The sequence below is a fragment of the Physeter macrocephalus genome, chromosome 18 (assembly GCF_002837175.3).
Source record: "Physeter macrocephalus isolate SW-GA chromosome 18, ASM283717v5, whole genome shotgun sequence".
NCBI lineage: Eukaryota > Metazoa > Chordata > Mammalia > Artiodactyla > Physeteridae > Physeter > Physeter macrocephalus.
This window is the reverse complement of record NC_041231.1, coordinates 5,714,089-5,729,633: the sequence shown is the minus strand read 5'-3', so window position 1 is coordinate 5,729,633 and position 15,545 is coordinate 5,714,089. Positions and strand designations below refer to the sequence as shown.

Sequence of the window (15,545 nt, the reverse complement as noted above, 5' to 3'; positions counted from 1 at the left end):
AGATGCAACTTTCACAAAAAAATATGAGCAAGGTGATTGCTGCAATGTATTAAATATGTTAATATGTCATGATTAAGTGGGGCTTACCCTAGGGATGCAAGATTGGTTGGGTGTTAGAACCCTAACCTAAACAGACGTTTCTCCAAAGAAGACATACAGGTGGCCAACAAACACATGAAAAGATGCTCAGCATCACTAATTATCAGAGAAATGCAAATCAAAACTACAATGAGGTATCACCTCACACGGGTCAGAATAGCCATCATCAAAAAAATCTACAAACAATAAATGCTGGAGAGGGTGTGGAGAGAAGGGAACCCTCATGCATTGTTGCTGGGAATGCACACTGATACAGCCACTATGGAGAACATAAGATTCCTTAAAAAACTAAAAACAGAATTACCATATGACCCAGCAATCCCACTACTGGGCATATACCCTAGCCACCATCAAAAAAATCTACAAACAATAAATGCTGGAGAGGGTGTGGAGAGAAGGGAACCCTCATGCATTGTTGCTGGGAATGCACACTGATACAGCCACTATGGAGAACATAAGATTCCTTAAAAAACTAAAAACAGAATTACCATATGACCCAGCAATCCCACTACTGGGCATATACCCTGAGAAAACCATAATTCAAAAAGACACATGCACCCGAATGTTCACTGCAGCACTATTTACAATAGCCAGGACATGGTAGCAACCTAAATGCCCATCGACAGACGAATGGATAAAGATGATGTGGTACATATATACAATGGAATATTAGTCAGCCATAAAAAGAAATGAAATTGGGTCATTTGTAGAAACATGGATGGACACAGAGACTATCATACAGAGTGGAATAAGTCAGAAAAAGAAAAACAAATACAGTATATTAACGTATATATGTGAAATCTGAAAAAATTGGTATAGACCACCTTATATACAAAGCAGAAATGGAGACACAGACGTAGAGAAGAAACGTATGGATACTAAGGGGGAAAGCGGGGTGTGGGAATGGGGGGGACGGATGAATTGGGAGATTGGAATTGACATATATACACTATTGACAGTATGTATAAAATAGATAAGTAATGAGAACCTACTGTATAGAACAGGGAATTCTACTCAGTGCTCTGTGGTGACCTAAATGAGAAGGAAATCCAAAAAAGAGGGGATATATGTATGCGTATAGCTGATTCACTTTGCTGTACAGTATAAGCTAACACAATATTGTAAAGCAATTATACTCCAATAAAAAAAAAAAGAAAAAGCTACTCACTCATTTCTCAGCATTAAGAGGATCCGTTTTTTTAAAATCTCAGAAGGGAATTCCCTGGAGTTCCATTGGTTAGGACTCCAAACTTCCACTGCACAGAGCACGGGTTCGATCCCTGGTCAGGGAACTAGATCCCACATGCCTCGCAGCAACGCCAATAAATAAATAATCTCTGGAGATGCCCCCCCCCCACCACTGGCATGCAATGAAACAGCCTCTACTCCTGATAAAAGGGACAAACAAAAACTTTAGAAGCAAACAAGAAATAGAGGAGAAGGAAAACTTCCTTAATTCAATAAAGAGTATCTCCTAAAAACGTACAACAATCATCATACTTAGTGAAGGACCATTAGAAGCATTCTCATTTAAGTGAGGAACAAGAAAAGGACTATCATTACCACCACAAATATTGAATATTCTGTAACAAACAATGCAATAGGCTTGATAGAAGAATGAGATAAAAATTTGGGAGAAAATTTGGTAAAACTAATTATTTGCATACCTAGAAAATTCAAGACCATCAACTGACAGGCTAATTGAAAACTAATAAGATCTGAGGAAGATTTCTGGATATAAAATAACATAGAAATCAGTAAATTTTTAATATATCATCAATAACCAATTAGAAAATATAGTAGGAAAAAAGATCTCAGCCACAACCACTATTGAAAGCCAAGAATAAACCAAATAGAGGTATAAAGTCTAAATGAAGAAAATGCTAAAGCTTCATATAACACCAGAACAAAGGGGGAAATGTATCTTGTCCCTGAATGGGAAGATTCAATGTTGTAAAGATGTCAATTCTTCCCCAGAGTAATCAACAAATGCAATGGAATGCCAATAGAACCCCCCCCCCCCCGTAGAATGTTTTGTGGAATTTGACAAGCTGATTTAAAAATTCACCCTGAGGGCTTCCCTGGTGGTGCAGTGGTTAAGAATCGGCCTGCCGACGCAGGACACGTGGGTGTGAGCCCTGGTCCAGGAAGATCCCACATGCCGCGAGGCAACTAAGCCAGTGCTCCACAACTACTGAGCCCTCGTGCCATAACTACTGAAGCCCGCGTGCCTAGAGCCCACGCTCCGCAACAAGAGAAGCCACCGCAATGAGAAGCCTGCGCACCGCAACGAAGACCCAACGCAGCCAAATATAAATATAATAAATTTATTTAAAAAAATTCATCTTGAAGAGAAAATACTCAAGAGTAACCGAAATTTTGATCCAAACACATATAGAAATTAAAATATTGTGGTACTGAATCTGGAATAGATGCATAAACAATGAAATGAAACAGAGAGGTCAGAAACAGACCGCTGTACACATGAAAATGTTTTACAGAGAAAGCTTTTCAACATAGTGCAGAACAGATATTCACTCAATAGTGTTATGTCAATTAATCTGAAAATATAACGTTAGATCCGTATTTCACATCATACATCATACCCATTAGACTGAAGTACTAAATCTAATCATTTAAAAAGTTGCTTTAAATATTGAGAAGTAATATAGGTCATTTATTAACCAAACACAAAAGGCATAAGGGAAATGAGATATACAACCATACAAAAATGAACACCAGACATTAAAAGAAAAATTAATACCAATTCTTCATAAACTCTTCCAAAAATTAGAAGTGCAGGGAACACTTCCAAACTCATTCTATGAGGCCAGTATTACCCTGATACCAAAACCAGACATAGACGTTACAAGGAAAAAAATCACAGACCAATATCTCTTATGAACATGGATACAAAAATACTCTACAAAGTATTAACAAACCAAATCCAGCAACATATAAAGAGTTTTATACCATGGCCAATGAGATTTACCTCAGGAATGCAAGGTTAAAATTTAACATCTGAAAACCAATTCACCCTATCAATAGAATAAAGGCCAAACCCCACATGATCATCTCAATAGATGGAAAAAACGCATTTGACACAATTCAACACCCTTTCATGACAAAAACACTCTAGAAACTAGGAGTAGAAGGGATTCTTCCTCAACCTGATAAAGGGCATGCTACCCCACTGCTAACATCATGCTTAATGGTGAAAGACAAAGCTTTCCCCCAAGACCAGGAACAAGACAAGGCTGTCAAGTCTCGCCACTTCTATTCCATGTTGTACTGAGGTTCCAGCCAGACAAGTAGGCAAGAAAATGAAATAAAAGGCATCCAGAATGGAAAGGAAGAAGTAAAACTACCCTCTTTCACAGATGACATAATCTTGTACGTAGACGATCCTAGGTTTTCATCCACTAAAAAAACTATTGGAACTAATAAATGAGCTCAGCAAGGTAGCAGGATATAAGATCAATATACGAAAATCAAATGTATTTCTATACACTGTGTGGTAAGCAGAATCATGGCTGCCCAAAGATGTCCCTAATCTCTAGAACCTGTGAATACATTACCTCACGTGGAAAAGGGGACTTTGCAGATGTGATTAAGTTAAGGATATGGGACGGGAGACGATCCTGGATTATCTAGGTGGGCCCAGTGTAATCACGAGGGTTCTTAACAATGGAAAGAGGGAGGAAGGAGAGTCAGAGTCAAGGAAAAACGGGACAACAAAAGCCGAGCTCAGCATGATGCAATTTCTGGCCAAGGAACGCAGGGATCCTCTAGAAGCTGGAAAAGGCAAGTAAAGGAATTTTCACCCAGAACCCTGCTGACACCTTGATTTTATCTCAGTGAGACCTATTTCAGACTTCTGAACTCCAAAACTGTAAGATAATAAACTTGTGTTATTTTAAGCCACTGAATTTATAGTAATTTGCTATAGCAGAAATAGGAAACATACAGACTGCAACAGAGTAAGAAAATTCCATTTACAACTTAGGATTAAATCTAAAAAAATAAATACGAAACTACAAACACTGCTGAAAGATGTTAAAGAAAACCTGTGTAAGTGGATGGACATTCCATTTCATGCATGAGAAAAAATGAAATTGTTAAAATCGTAATCCCCAAGTGATCTACAGACTCAATGCAATCCTCATCAAAATTCCTCACGGCTTCTTTGCAGAAATTGATAAGCTGATTCCAAAATTCATATGTAAATTCCAAGGGTCCAGAATAACTGAAACAATCTTAGAAAGAAAAACAAAGTTGGCACCAGCACAAAGATAAGCATATCCTTGGAATAAAATTGAGAGTTCAGAAATAAACCCTCACAGTTATGGTCATATGATTGCCAAGGCAACCAATAGAGAAAGAATAGACTCTTCAACAAATGGTGCTGGGACAGCTGTACATCCACACGTAGAAAGTTACACCCGCTATGTCACACCACATACAAAATTTACTCCAAACGGATCAAAGACTTAAAGGTAAGAGATAAAACTATAAAACTACTTGAAGAAAATATAGGGGTATATCTTCATGACCCTGGATTATGCCATGGTTTCTGAAATTACACCAAAAGCATAAGCCATAAAAGATATATAAATAGGAGCTTGGGGGCGCAGTGGTTAAGAATCCGCCTGCTAATGCAGGGGACACGGCTTCGAGCCGTGGTCCGGGAAGATCCCACATGCCGTGGAGCAACTAAGCCCGTGTGCCACAACTACTGAGCCTGTGCTCTAGAGCCCATGGGCCAAAACTACTGAGCCTGCGTGCCACAACTACTGAAGCCTGTGCGCCTAGAGCCCGTGCTCCACAACAAGAGAAGCCACCGCAATGAGAAGTCCGTGCACAATGAAGAGTAGCCCCCGCTGGACACAACGAGAGAAAGCCCGCGCGCAGCAACAGAGACCCGATGCAGCCCAAAATAAATACATTAATTAACTTTTTTTAAAAATGAAAAAAAATTGTGCTTCAAAGGACACCATCAAGGAAGTGAAGACAACCCACAGCACGGGAAAAAAAATACTTGGAAACCATAAATCTGATAAAGGACTTGTGTCTAGACTACATAAATAACTCATAACAATAATAAAAAGACAACCCAATTAAAAACAATGGGCAAAAATCTGAATAGACATTTCTGCAAAGAAGATATACAAATGGCCAGTAAGCACACGAAAAGACGCTTAACCTCATTAGCCACCAGGGAGATGCAAATCAAAATCAAAGTAAGAAACCACTTCGCAGGCACTAAAGATGGCTAAAATCAAAAAGACGATGCGTCATACAGAACGTGGAGAAATCAGAACCCTCAGGCACTGATGCTGGGAAAGCAAAATGGTGCAGCTGCTCTGGAAAACAGTGTGGCGGTTCCTCCACGGCGAAACACAGGGCTGCCGTATGACCCAGCAATTCCACTCCCGGGAACACACCCAAGAGGAGAGAGAACACATGTCCACACGGAAAGGTGTTACAGGGATGTTCATAGCAGCATCATTCACAACAGTCAAGTGCTCATCAACTGATGAGTGTATAAATGAAACGTGACATATCCCTAAAATGGAGTGTTACTCAGTAATAAAAAGAAGTGAAGCACTGACACATGCTACAACAGGGATGAACCTTAGAAACATTAGGCTAAGAAGCCCATTGCGAAACACCGTATATTGTATGATTCCATGTGTATGAAATGTCCAGAAGAGGCAAATCTACAGAGACAGAAAGTACATTTTGTGGTTTTCTAGGGCTGTGGTAGGGGTGGGGGAAGAGGAGGGAAGGGGAGTGAACGTTAACGGCTATGGGTTTGGCCGGGAGATCACAAAAATGTCCCCAAACTGATTTTGATGACGTGCTAAAACCACTGAGCCATACATTTTAAATCATGTCATTTAACCATATCTCAATAAACCTGTTACTTAAAATAACACGAGTCCACAAGCATACATTTTATAGTCTTTATAACGCACGCGCAGCAGTATGTAGTATCTGTATACTTAAAATTTTTACCTGTATGATATCACATCTTCTGGTATCTTATTTTTTCAGTCACAGTTATCCTTCAGATTAATCCATTAATAAACTTACTGTATGAATCAAAACTTTTAATTGTTCAATCCTAAAATATACCAAAGGGAAAGCCTTCCCTCGATCCCGTACACTTTGCCAGCTGCCCCATCTCACCGCTCCCCGTCAGAACCAGACTTCTCAAGAGTTTCTAGGCGTACAATTTCCGCTTCCTTACCCACTCCCACCCCCTTTATTCTACTCACGCTGCAATGACACTGCTGGGCAAGGTCACTGTCAACCTCCGTGTTACCACAAATACCGGATTTCAACTTAAGGGGCCCATTTACAATTATTCCCAACAACTCTCAAATGGGACGTTCTACGGTTGACGGCATCCGGCCTTTCTAAATGTTAGCATTTTTGCCTCAGTAGCATACAAAATAATGGTGATTCTTATAGCAGGTGACATCTGACGTTGGATGAAATACAGCACAGGGGACAGATCTGTCGTCTCACCTGACCCTGAAGCCGTCTGGGTCCCAGCTGACCTCGACCTTCTTGAAAGGTTTCCCTTTCCTGGCTTCAAGAACAATCCCTCCTCTAGTTTCCCCCAGCATCTGCCCGTTCCTAAGTGTCCTTTGCTGGTTCACACGACGGGCACCCAAGCTTCCAGCGGCGATCGCTTCTCTCTGCTCTCTGCAGGGTGATTACACCCAGCCCCACAGGGACACCTGTTGGACCACTACAGCTTGTGCCCAAACCTCCACTCAGCAGCCAAGACTCAAACCTGCCTGCGAAGTTCCCGTTTCTCCTGGGACGTCAAACGCATTTCCAGCCAACTCGTCTACATGAAGCTCCCCGGTTCTCCCCTGACGTCAGCCTATCTCTCAGGCCAGAAGCCTGGTCATCGTCCGCGGCTTCTTCTTTTCTCCCGGTACCACTTCTTATTCACGAGATGCAAAATACCCCTAAAATAGGTCCACTGTCCCCGTCCCCTGGTCCAGACCACGGCCATCTCTAGGCTACACCCCAGGCTCCCATTCAGCCCCTCCATTACTCTCTCTCTCCACAGTTCCCTGTGGCCGGATAGGACCTCCCCGTAAAACACGTGGGACCAGCTTCGTCTCCTGCTTACAAGCCTCAGGGCCATGTACGGCAGTCAGACTCAGAGCCTTACCGGACCCGTGTGATACTGTGACAGAATAAGAAATATATATTCTGGTCTTCATCCCAGCTCCTGGCCGGAGCTCCAAAAATACCTTTGTAATTTCCTAAGTGATAAGAGACACTGATACAAGCATCTTTGGTTGTAAGATCTGGGTTTTCTCCCCGGCTCCAGAAACAGCTCTGGAGTAATTTAGGTGAAAAGAGTGTCTTCGTTATTCTGAACAAGACCCTTTTGACCGCTCCTAAGTTTTGTTAAGGAGGTGAATCTTGGAAAGCCCCTAAGGACAGGGCCTAGTTGCCAGGGGAACCAACCAGGTGATCAGAGGGCTGGAACTTGCCCCAGGCCCTGACCTCTTGGGAGGGGAGAGGGGCTAGAGGAGGAGCCAATCTAATCACCAATGCCGGTGATCCGACCAGCAGGCGAAATGAAGCCTCCACAAAAATCTGAACTGAAGGGGTTCAGAGAACTTGCAGGCTGGTGACAAGGACACATCCACACTGGGATGGTGACGCACCCCACTCTCCATGGGGACCAAAGCTCCCGTGCCTGGGACTCTTCATCTGGTTGTTCATCCACATCCTGTAATACAGCCTTGGTAATAAATCGGTTAATGGAAAGAAAACTCGCCCTGGGTTTGGGAAGCCGTTACAGCAAGTTACCAAACCCGAGAGGGGGCGTGGGAGTCTCTGATTTGCAGCCCAGCTGGACAGAGGCGCAGGTGAGCTGTGGCTGGTGTCTGAGCCAAACCTGTGGGGTCTGCTTGGACTCCTGTAGTTGGCGTCGGAGCTGACGCCCCAGTCTGTGACCGCAGACAACCGGACAATCAGTTGGCGTGAAAGTGCACACGTGAGGTGCTGCGTCCGTGCAGAAAAAGCTTTCCTTTCAGCCTGCAAGCCCAGCCTGCCCGCTCTGCTTCAGCCGTACCCACTCCGCCCTGTGAGGAGCCCCTTTTAGAGGGTCACCTCCCCCCGACGCAGGCCCACAGCACCGATCCTTCCTCCCGGCTCGTCCTTACCTGCCGACTGGAGTCTATCCGCCCCATCCCGGCAGAGACCACGTCTGACTTGCTCCTCAGGCCTGGCAGCCGCACGGCAGGCTCTCCAGGATTTGGGGGAGGAGGTGAGGCATCAGACATACTGTCATCAGACGTCCGCAGAGCCTTCACCCGAGTCCTCATCTTGAAAGGTTCCAGAAGGGAAAACCCGCACAAGAGGGACGATCCGATGCAAGGAGACACTTCTGCTCCGTCTAAGGTAAGCAGCAGGAAGACCCATAGGCGTGCAGCGTCCCGGGGGAGCTGTCAGAGCGCGGCAGTGCTAGGGCGAACCGGGCCGCTCTCTCCACAGCCCGGTCACCTCCAGCCCCTCTGGGTGTACGAGTCTGTCCCGAGGTCCCGATTCCAAGGAGACCACACAGGCAGCAACTGCCAACCGAATTCCCCAGGAAGACCGGAACGCACAAACAAAGCCGCTCTCCTAGCCTGATCCTCGCCTGCAGGAAACCAGAGGTGAGAGATGGAAGGGCCTTCAAGGCGAGTCCAGGAGAGCCTGGGTTACGGTAAGAAAACGGAATTGAGACCAGTGTTTAGGGTTACTCCATTTTATTAAGAACTAAAACGACAGAAACAAGAACTCGGTGTACAAGTGAGAGAATGAGGAAAGGGCCAGGTAGGAGAACAGACCACACGGCAACGGTGAGGGGGAGGCCCGGCTCCGACGACCCTCACCATCTGACCCGCACCCGCTCCTCCCACTGGCGGGGGCCGCGGCTGCAGGGCCGTCAGAGGACGCAAGGCTGCGCCGACAGGCTCGGGTCCCATCTGTGCAGGACCCACACGCTGCCTCTACTCACGGGGGCCTAGAGGAGGCTGCAGAACACAATTCAGAAAAACGCCGCAAACACCGACAACTTGCTCTTCAACCACAGGCAGCAAAAGCAGCGGGACACGGAACTCACGCCAAGAGGCCAACAGTTCTGGGAACACCCTGACGTGCTCAGTCCCCGAGAACAGCCCCAGGGGTCCCGAACACATTCGACTTCAACCCCCAGAAGGAGGGCAGGCGCACCTCCTGCAGGCGGTGGGTGGCTGTCAGAGGGCTGAAAACGCAGCTCTGGGAAGCCAAGCGCCCCGAGGTGGGAGCAGAGGAAGCGAGTCAAGGAAATAAACACCCCAGACATGGGATGGAGCCACACGGCACCGCGAGCCCGGCCCCTCAACTCGGAGCCCCGCACAGCTTGGTTTTGGGTCCCTGAAGCAGGGTGAGGTCAGGACCAGGTCTGACCTTCCACCAGGACCACAGAGCCGCCGCGGACGCTCAGAACTGCTGAAGGATCATCTTGCGTTTCAGGTCGTGCGTGAACTTGTTCATCCTGAAGAGCTCACTGTCATAAAAGGCAGACAGGTTGTGGATGTTGATCTGACGAGCCTGAAAAGAGGGGACGTCCAGTGAGCCGTGCGGACGCGTGGGCAGGTCCCGAGCCCGAGGCCCCAGCACGCGTTCAGGGCCGGACCAGGGGAGGCAGGCAGGCGGGGCCTCTGTCCCCGTCACAGGGAAGAGCAAACCACTGTGAGGCCGAGGGAGGGTCTGCAGCGGGATACGGGGCAGCCCGGAAAACTGCAGCCCGGAAAACGGCCGTGAACTCGGACAAGCTGCGTGCGTGGTTGCCCCGGCCCGGCGCGTCAGCGGGACGGATGACAGTGATGGGACAATAGCGGGACACGTGCGTTGTGATGGCCCGGGCAAGCCCCGCCCCTGGCCATGCCCGTACCTTGTCCACCAAGTCCTTCTCGGGCACCTCAATCGTGTCCTGCTGGGCCCCGAAGCGGTTGCGCTGATACGTCACCTGCTCAGCCACCAGCTGCTTCAGGATGAAGAGCAGCAGCTCGTTGTTGTCCCGGCGGAACGACAGGTAGCGGGCAAAAGTCTACGGCGAGAGCGGAGGTGACCCTCCTGCCGGGCCCCCCCAAGCCAGCTGCTCCTGGCAGCAGAGGCAGGTGGGACTCCTGCGGCCCAGGCCCCGCCCCCCATGGCCCAGGCCCCGCCCCCACCTTCCGCATGCTGCGCGTGACGCTGAACTTCTGCGTGTCCACGAAGCTCTCGAGCATCACGCGGATGGCCATGTTGACGTCATCCTCCATCACGTAGTCCCGCAGGTGGATGCGCGCGTGGGCCTCAGCCATGCGGATCATGGATTCGATGTGACGCACCGTGATGGGGATGCTGCCCGTGGCCTGGAGGGAGGGCCGCGTCAGGTCTCCCCGCGGGACAGCCAGCACGTGGCGGAGGGGCAGAGCTGGCGCCGCCGGGAGGCCCAGCTGACCCCCCTGCAGGGCGGCGCCCACCGGAGCCAGGCACGCCCAAGCTTCCACTGGTTCCCAAAGCACGAAGGCTCGCGGCTGCCACCGCCAGCCCAGCACGAGTGCTCCTGCCAGCTCCCGGGCACCCGGAGTCTACACGCCTGGGGGCGGCTGTATTTGTTACTGTCAGGTACCAGGGACCGCATGAAGCAGTGCAGCATCAGGGAGAGAACAAAGTTGTGTTTCTGTGAAGCCCAAGCTAATGCTCTGAAAAGACCTGATTAAGTGAAAAGGTGTTAGCGGGGAGGGAAAGGGAAGGAGGGGTGGCTGTCGTGATTAGGTAGGTGAGAGGGAGCAACCTGAAAGAATTCTGCAGTCTACCAGCTTGCAAGCTGCCTTTAAATTCTCTCCCCACCACGAGCGAACGGCACGAGCTCAGCCGGGTGAGATTTTTGCAAAGTCACTGTAACTAAATCAATGGCCCAAGAACAAAGACCTCAGCTGTACCCTGAGACAGACAAATGCACGTACGTTTAAGTTCCGCCTAAACAAAACAGTTAAGGCGAGTAAGTATCATGTCTTTAAGGCCTTCCTGCTGCTCCAGTGCTCCTGGACCCACTGAACACACAGATAAGGCTCTGCCGTGCGTCCCCCTCTGCCCCACCCTACCTGCCCCACCCGGCCCTCACCATAGATTCCTTCCTCAGGTCACTGTACATCTTGGCCACCTTGTCCTGGTCCATCTGGTTGAGCTTCGGGTGGACCTTCTCCTTGGCGTAGATGATGTACTTCTTCAGGACCTCCTGCGGCAGGGGCTCCACGCCATATGTGTTGGGCATGGGGGGCTCCAGGGCGCCCCCCACGCCCCCATCCTCCTTGTTGCTGGGGTGGTGTCTGATGTGGCTGCCGACCACGAAACGGGCCAGCATCTCATCCTGAGACAAGACGGAGAGGACAAGAGCGGGCTGAGCCTGGCGCCCGGCTCGGAGCAGGTCAGCTCACTGAAGACGCTCTGTAACGACACGTGTCCCCCACCTGCTACGGGCCGGGAGCTCCCGGGGCGCCCCCCCCGCGCCCAAGTGAGGGCAGAGGAGACAGACAGAGTTCAGACTACAGGAAGAAGAGAAGCACGTGGCGGGATGGAGGCCGGAGGACAGCCTCCAGCTGAGGTCACCAGAGCCCCAGTCACGACATCTGGGAGAAGAGAACAGAGCGCGAGTGAAGCCCGAGGGGGTGAGGGGGTGTGGGTGAGGAAGGGGCAGGGGGAGAGACCTCTCGGGGACGGTGGAGCCCCTGCCAGCGAGATGGGATGGGAGGTCGAGAGCAGGTCTGTAAGGAGAGGCGGGTCCGCCCGTGCCCCCAGAGACGGCTGGCCTCTGACAGGGGAAGCCGGGGGCCCAGCACCAAGGCTGCAGTGCATCGGGCCACAGGAGGGAAGCTGGGACGAGGTTCACAGCAGCGAGAAGCGAGGAGACTTGGGAGCTGGTGGCAGAGTGTGGACGGTGCTGGGCGGGTGGCCGGGGAGGGGCCGGCGAAGGTGAGAAATCAAGCAGCTCTGGACTGAGAGCAAGTGGAAAAGACACGGTCCGCGTGGCAGCCCTTCCCTGAGCCTGGCGAGCCACAGCCCCGGGCCGACGCGAGGCCCCCAGACCCGCCGCGCACACCCAGGGCGCGGGCTGCATACCTGGACCGGGTCCACGGTGTCCCTCACCACACAAAGGACGTCGAAGCGGGAAATGATGGGCTCCGTGAGGTCCACGTTCTCCGAAAAGGTGAGCGAGGGGTCGTAGCGGCCACCTGCATCCCAAAGGCAGCTCCCCATCAGGGCTCCCGCCCCCGGGGCCCCTCTTCTCTTTCCAACCCGTGTGGCTTCAGTGACGGGAGGGCATCAGCGGTGGGGGGACGCAGGGCCTGCTCCAGGCACCCCAGACGAGCCCGCGTGGGGCTCTCCCACGGGGCCCCAAACAGCCTGAGGCCGCTCAGCCGCCTCCCGCGAGGAAAACCCAGGGACAAGACAGCAAGGGCGCCTGGGCTCTCCAACCACCTGCTGGCTGAGACCAACGACCAGTCCCACCCTGTTTAAGCACTAGGTGCTCCCCCTGTCTCCTGAGAACACGGCTCAGCGAGAGCCCGGGGGTCTCCGGTGCTCACACCCCACCCCCAGCAAGAAATGCCGGCGAGAGGAGCACCTACTGCTGCCCAGTTCCTTCCTCAGACCCAGCGGCGCGGGTCCCAGAGCAGGGGCGCCTGGGTCTGCTCTCCCTCTGCCGTCGCACCCACGTACCTATGGGGTTGGCGGCAGCAATGACGGTGCAGCGGGCCTGCAGGGAGGTGACGATGCCGGCCTTGGAGATGGAGATGCTCTGCTGCTCCATGGCCTCGTGGATGCTGGTCCTGTCCTGGTCGTTCATCTGCACGGCGGGCAAACGCGGGATCCTTGCCCGACCGCGGTCTCTCGGACGAGGCCCCCGCGCTCCCCACGAACATGCGCTCCCCACCGAGGGCTCAGCCCACAGGTCACCTCTGTGGCCCGGGGACCCACCTTGTCAAATTCATCGATAAGACACACTCCTCGGTCCGCCAGGACCAGGGCCCCAGCCTCCAAGGTCCACTCCCTGCTGACGGGGTGCCGCTGGACATATGCCGTGAGGCCCACGGCCGAGGCCCCCTGGCCGGTGGTGAAGATGGCTCTGCTGGACACTTTCTCGATGTACTTGAGGAACTGAGACTTGGCCGTGCCGGGATCTCCACACAGGAGCACATTGATGTCACCTCGCACCTTGTGCTTGCCGCCTGGGGGCAGGAACGGGGCAGAGGGGGCTCAGGATACAGCTGGATTATCTCCGATTTCCCAGCCTGCTTACTGCAAACAACAAAGCAGTATTCTTTCTAGAAAGGGATGTAATGCTCAGGACCAGCCATCCCACTCTGAGCACAGAACCCAGAAACATGGTGCACGAGGAGGTGCTTATGAAGATGCTGTTTGTAATGTAAACACCGGAGGCCGTGCACACGCTCTCCAGCCAGGAGGACAGCTGAATACAGCACGATGTGGACCAGGACACGGTAACTTCGGAGGATGAGCTCGTTCTCTGTGCGCCCACAGGAAACGATGCCAAAGCCATGCTGACGGGGGGCAGCTGGGTACGTCACGGACAGTCCCTCACACACAGACAGGGAGCGCTACACTTGCACGTGGAAACACGCCAAAGTCACGGAGTGCCGTGTTTTCCATATCAGCACATGTGTAATCTATCTGAACAGCCACACAAAGTTCTGCCCACGTCCCCCCGACACCAACCAGGTGACCTGCAGGGAGGGACCGCGATGAGACCGGGAGGTCAGCGGGGGCTTCGGCCCCTCTGAGGCCTCTAACGACTCAAGGAAAGGGTGTAACACAAACACACGTTGGGGTATTATTTCTACAGTTAAATCTGTGCACGGCGGCACGGCCGCGGGCTGCGCCCTCCCTGGCGTGATGAGCCACCCGGGGACGCACCCTTCTCCCCGGACACCGGGGACTGCTCCCACCAAGGCCCTGCAAGAAGGTGGCCCCCCTGCCCTGCTCACCGGGGTTTTTGGGCTCCCCTCCAAACAGAGCCAGAGCCAGGCCTCGCTTGATGTCTTCGTGCCCGTAGATGGAAGGAGCGATGCTGGCAAAGATCTGGGAGGAGGGGAGGGGCGATGGGAACGGTCACCACGTGCTCCGGCCTGGAGCGCCCACGCAAGCTGCAACTCCCCCGACCCCGCATCGAGACCCACCCCCCATCCCACCCCCAACTCCGGGCCTTGTACTTGGTTGGCTCTTCCCGAGTCACCGAACCTGAAAGCTGACCAGGACACCGGCCCGACCCCCTTCACTTCGCCCTGCTGCAGGACCGCCCCAAGGTCGCACTCAGAACAGGAGCAGGAGATGAGACCCAGGCCCGCACGGGCGGGGGTGGGCTCCGACAGCATGGACGCAGAAGGCCCCACCCAGGCTCGGCGGCCTGCCTGAGCCTGTGTCCTCGAATGGAAAGGAGAAGACACTGCCCAGTTCACGGGGGCTGTGAGCACTACAGGAGTTGTCTACACAAGCCCGGCGCCCGCAGGACTGCAGATACCGAGCTTAGCACACGGGGCGGCCGGGAGGTGGGTCCACCAGGAGGTGAGAAGCTCACCTGGAAAGTCGTCGGTTTCTCTGGGGGGGGTGGTGGTGGTGGTGGTGGGGGTGGGGGTGGTGGTGGTGGTGGTGGTGGTGGGGTGGTGTGTGTTTGGAAGAATGTGACCTCCAAGTTTCCTTCCAGCTCTGACATTTGAGATCACAGGGCAGAGGTGGTCCTTCACACCTCACCCTAGGTTGGTTAGGTTCTGGTCTGCAGCAGATGCTTAATACATGGTAGTTGAATTCATTTTAACCCTTTAATTCCAAGGAAAGTCCCTGAGCTACACTGAGTTTGAGGGACACAGGAACCCTTTGATTCTCAGGTGGGCCCATCTGTTCTTCCCATCAAAGATCACTTTTCACTCCAGGACAGTCGTTTAGACTCTAGAATAGCTTTACCTTCGTTCTGGGATGCCTGCCCCACGCCAAAGACAATTCTTGCCCAGCCCCTCCTCAGGTAGATGGCCTGATGACCTGACCCTTGGTCGCCCCTTTCCCAGCCCCTTCAGTCTCTTTGGCCCACAGAGCTTTAACACAATCAGGTCAGGAGCCAGGCTAAGGGTAGAACTTTCTGTCTGCTGCCTAGCCAGCTCCTGGCCCCCAGCTCACCCCAGCCCTTCCTGCCTGGCTCGGTAGCTGACCCCCGGTCCACGCCTCAGCCATTTCCCGTCTCGCCTGCCGCCATCCTCCTTTCCCCGCCCTCCCTGTCTCTCCCAGCTTCACTCTCACTAGTCCCTTCTCCCCCTCCCCATGCAGCCTCTCCCTGGATCGCTCCTGATCACTCAGTACAGCCAGCAGAGGTGTGTGTGTGTGTGTGT

General features: G+C 51.9%; 1 protein-coding gene across 1 annotated transcript in view; it reads right to left on the bottom strand.

Moving 5' to 3' along the window:
• Positions 1 to 8,878: 8,878 nt before the first annotated feature.
• MCM2 (minichromosome maintenance complex component 2) overlaps positions 8,879 to 15,545 on the bottom strand; it is a gene marked incomplete at its 5' end in the record, with an annotated part of 14,827 nt that continues 8,160 nt past the window's right edge. Inside the window, 8 exons of the mRNA XM_028478800.2 lie at positions 8,879 to 9,711; positions 10,055 to 10,210; positions 10,335 to 10,517; positions 11,273 to 11,518; positions 12,268 to 12,380; positions 12,868 to 12,994; positions 13,126 to 13,376; positions 14,154 to 14,247. Of these exons, the coding sequence (XP_028334601.1) occupies positions 9,601 to 9,711; positions 10,055 to 10,210; positions 10,335 to 10,517; positions 11,273 to 11,518; positions 12,268 to 12,380; positions 12,868 to 12,994; positions 13,126 to 13,376; positions 14,154 to 14,247 (1,281 nt within the window). The remainder of the gene's footprint in view (positions 9,712 to 10,054; positions 10,211 to 10,334; positions 10,518 to 11,272; positions 11,519 to 12,267; positions 12,381 to 12,867; positions 12,995 to 13,125; positions 13,377 to 14,153; positions 14,248 to 15,545) is intronic.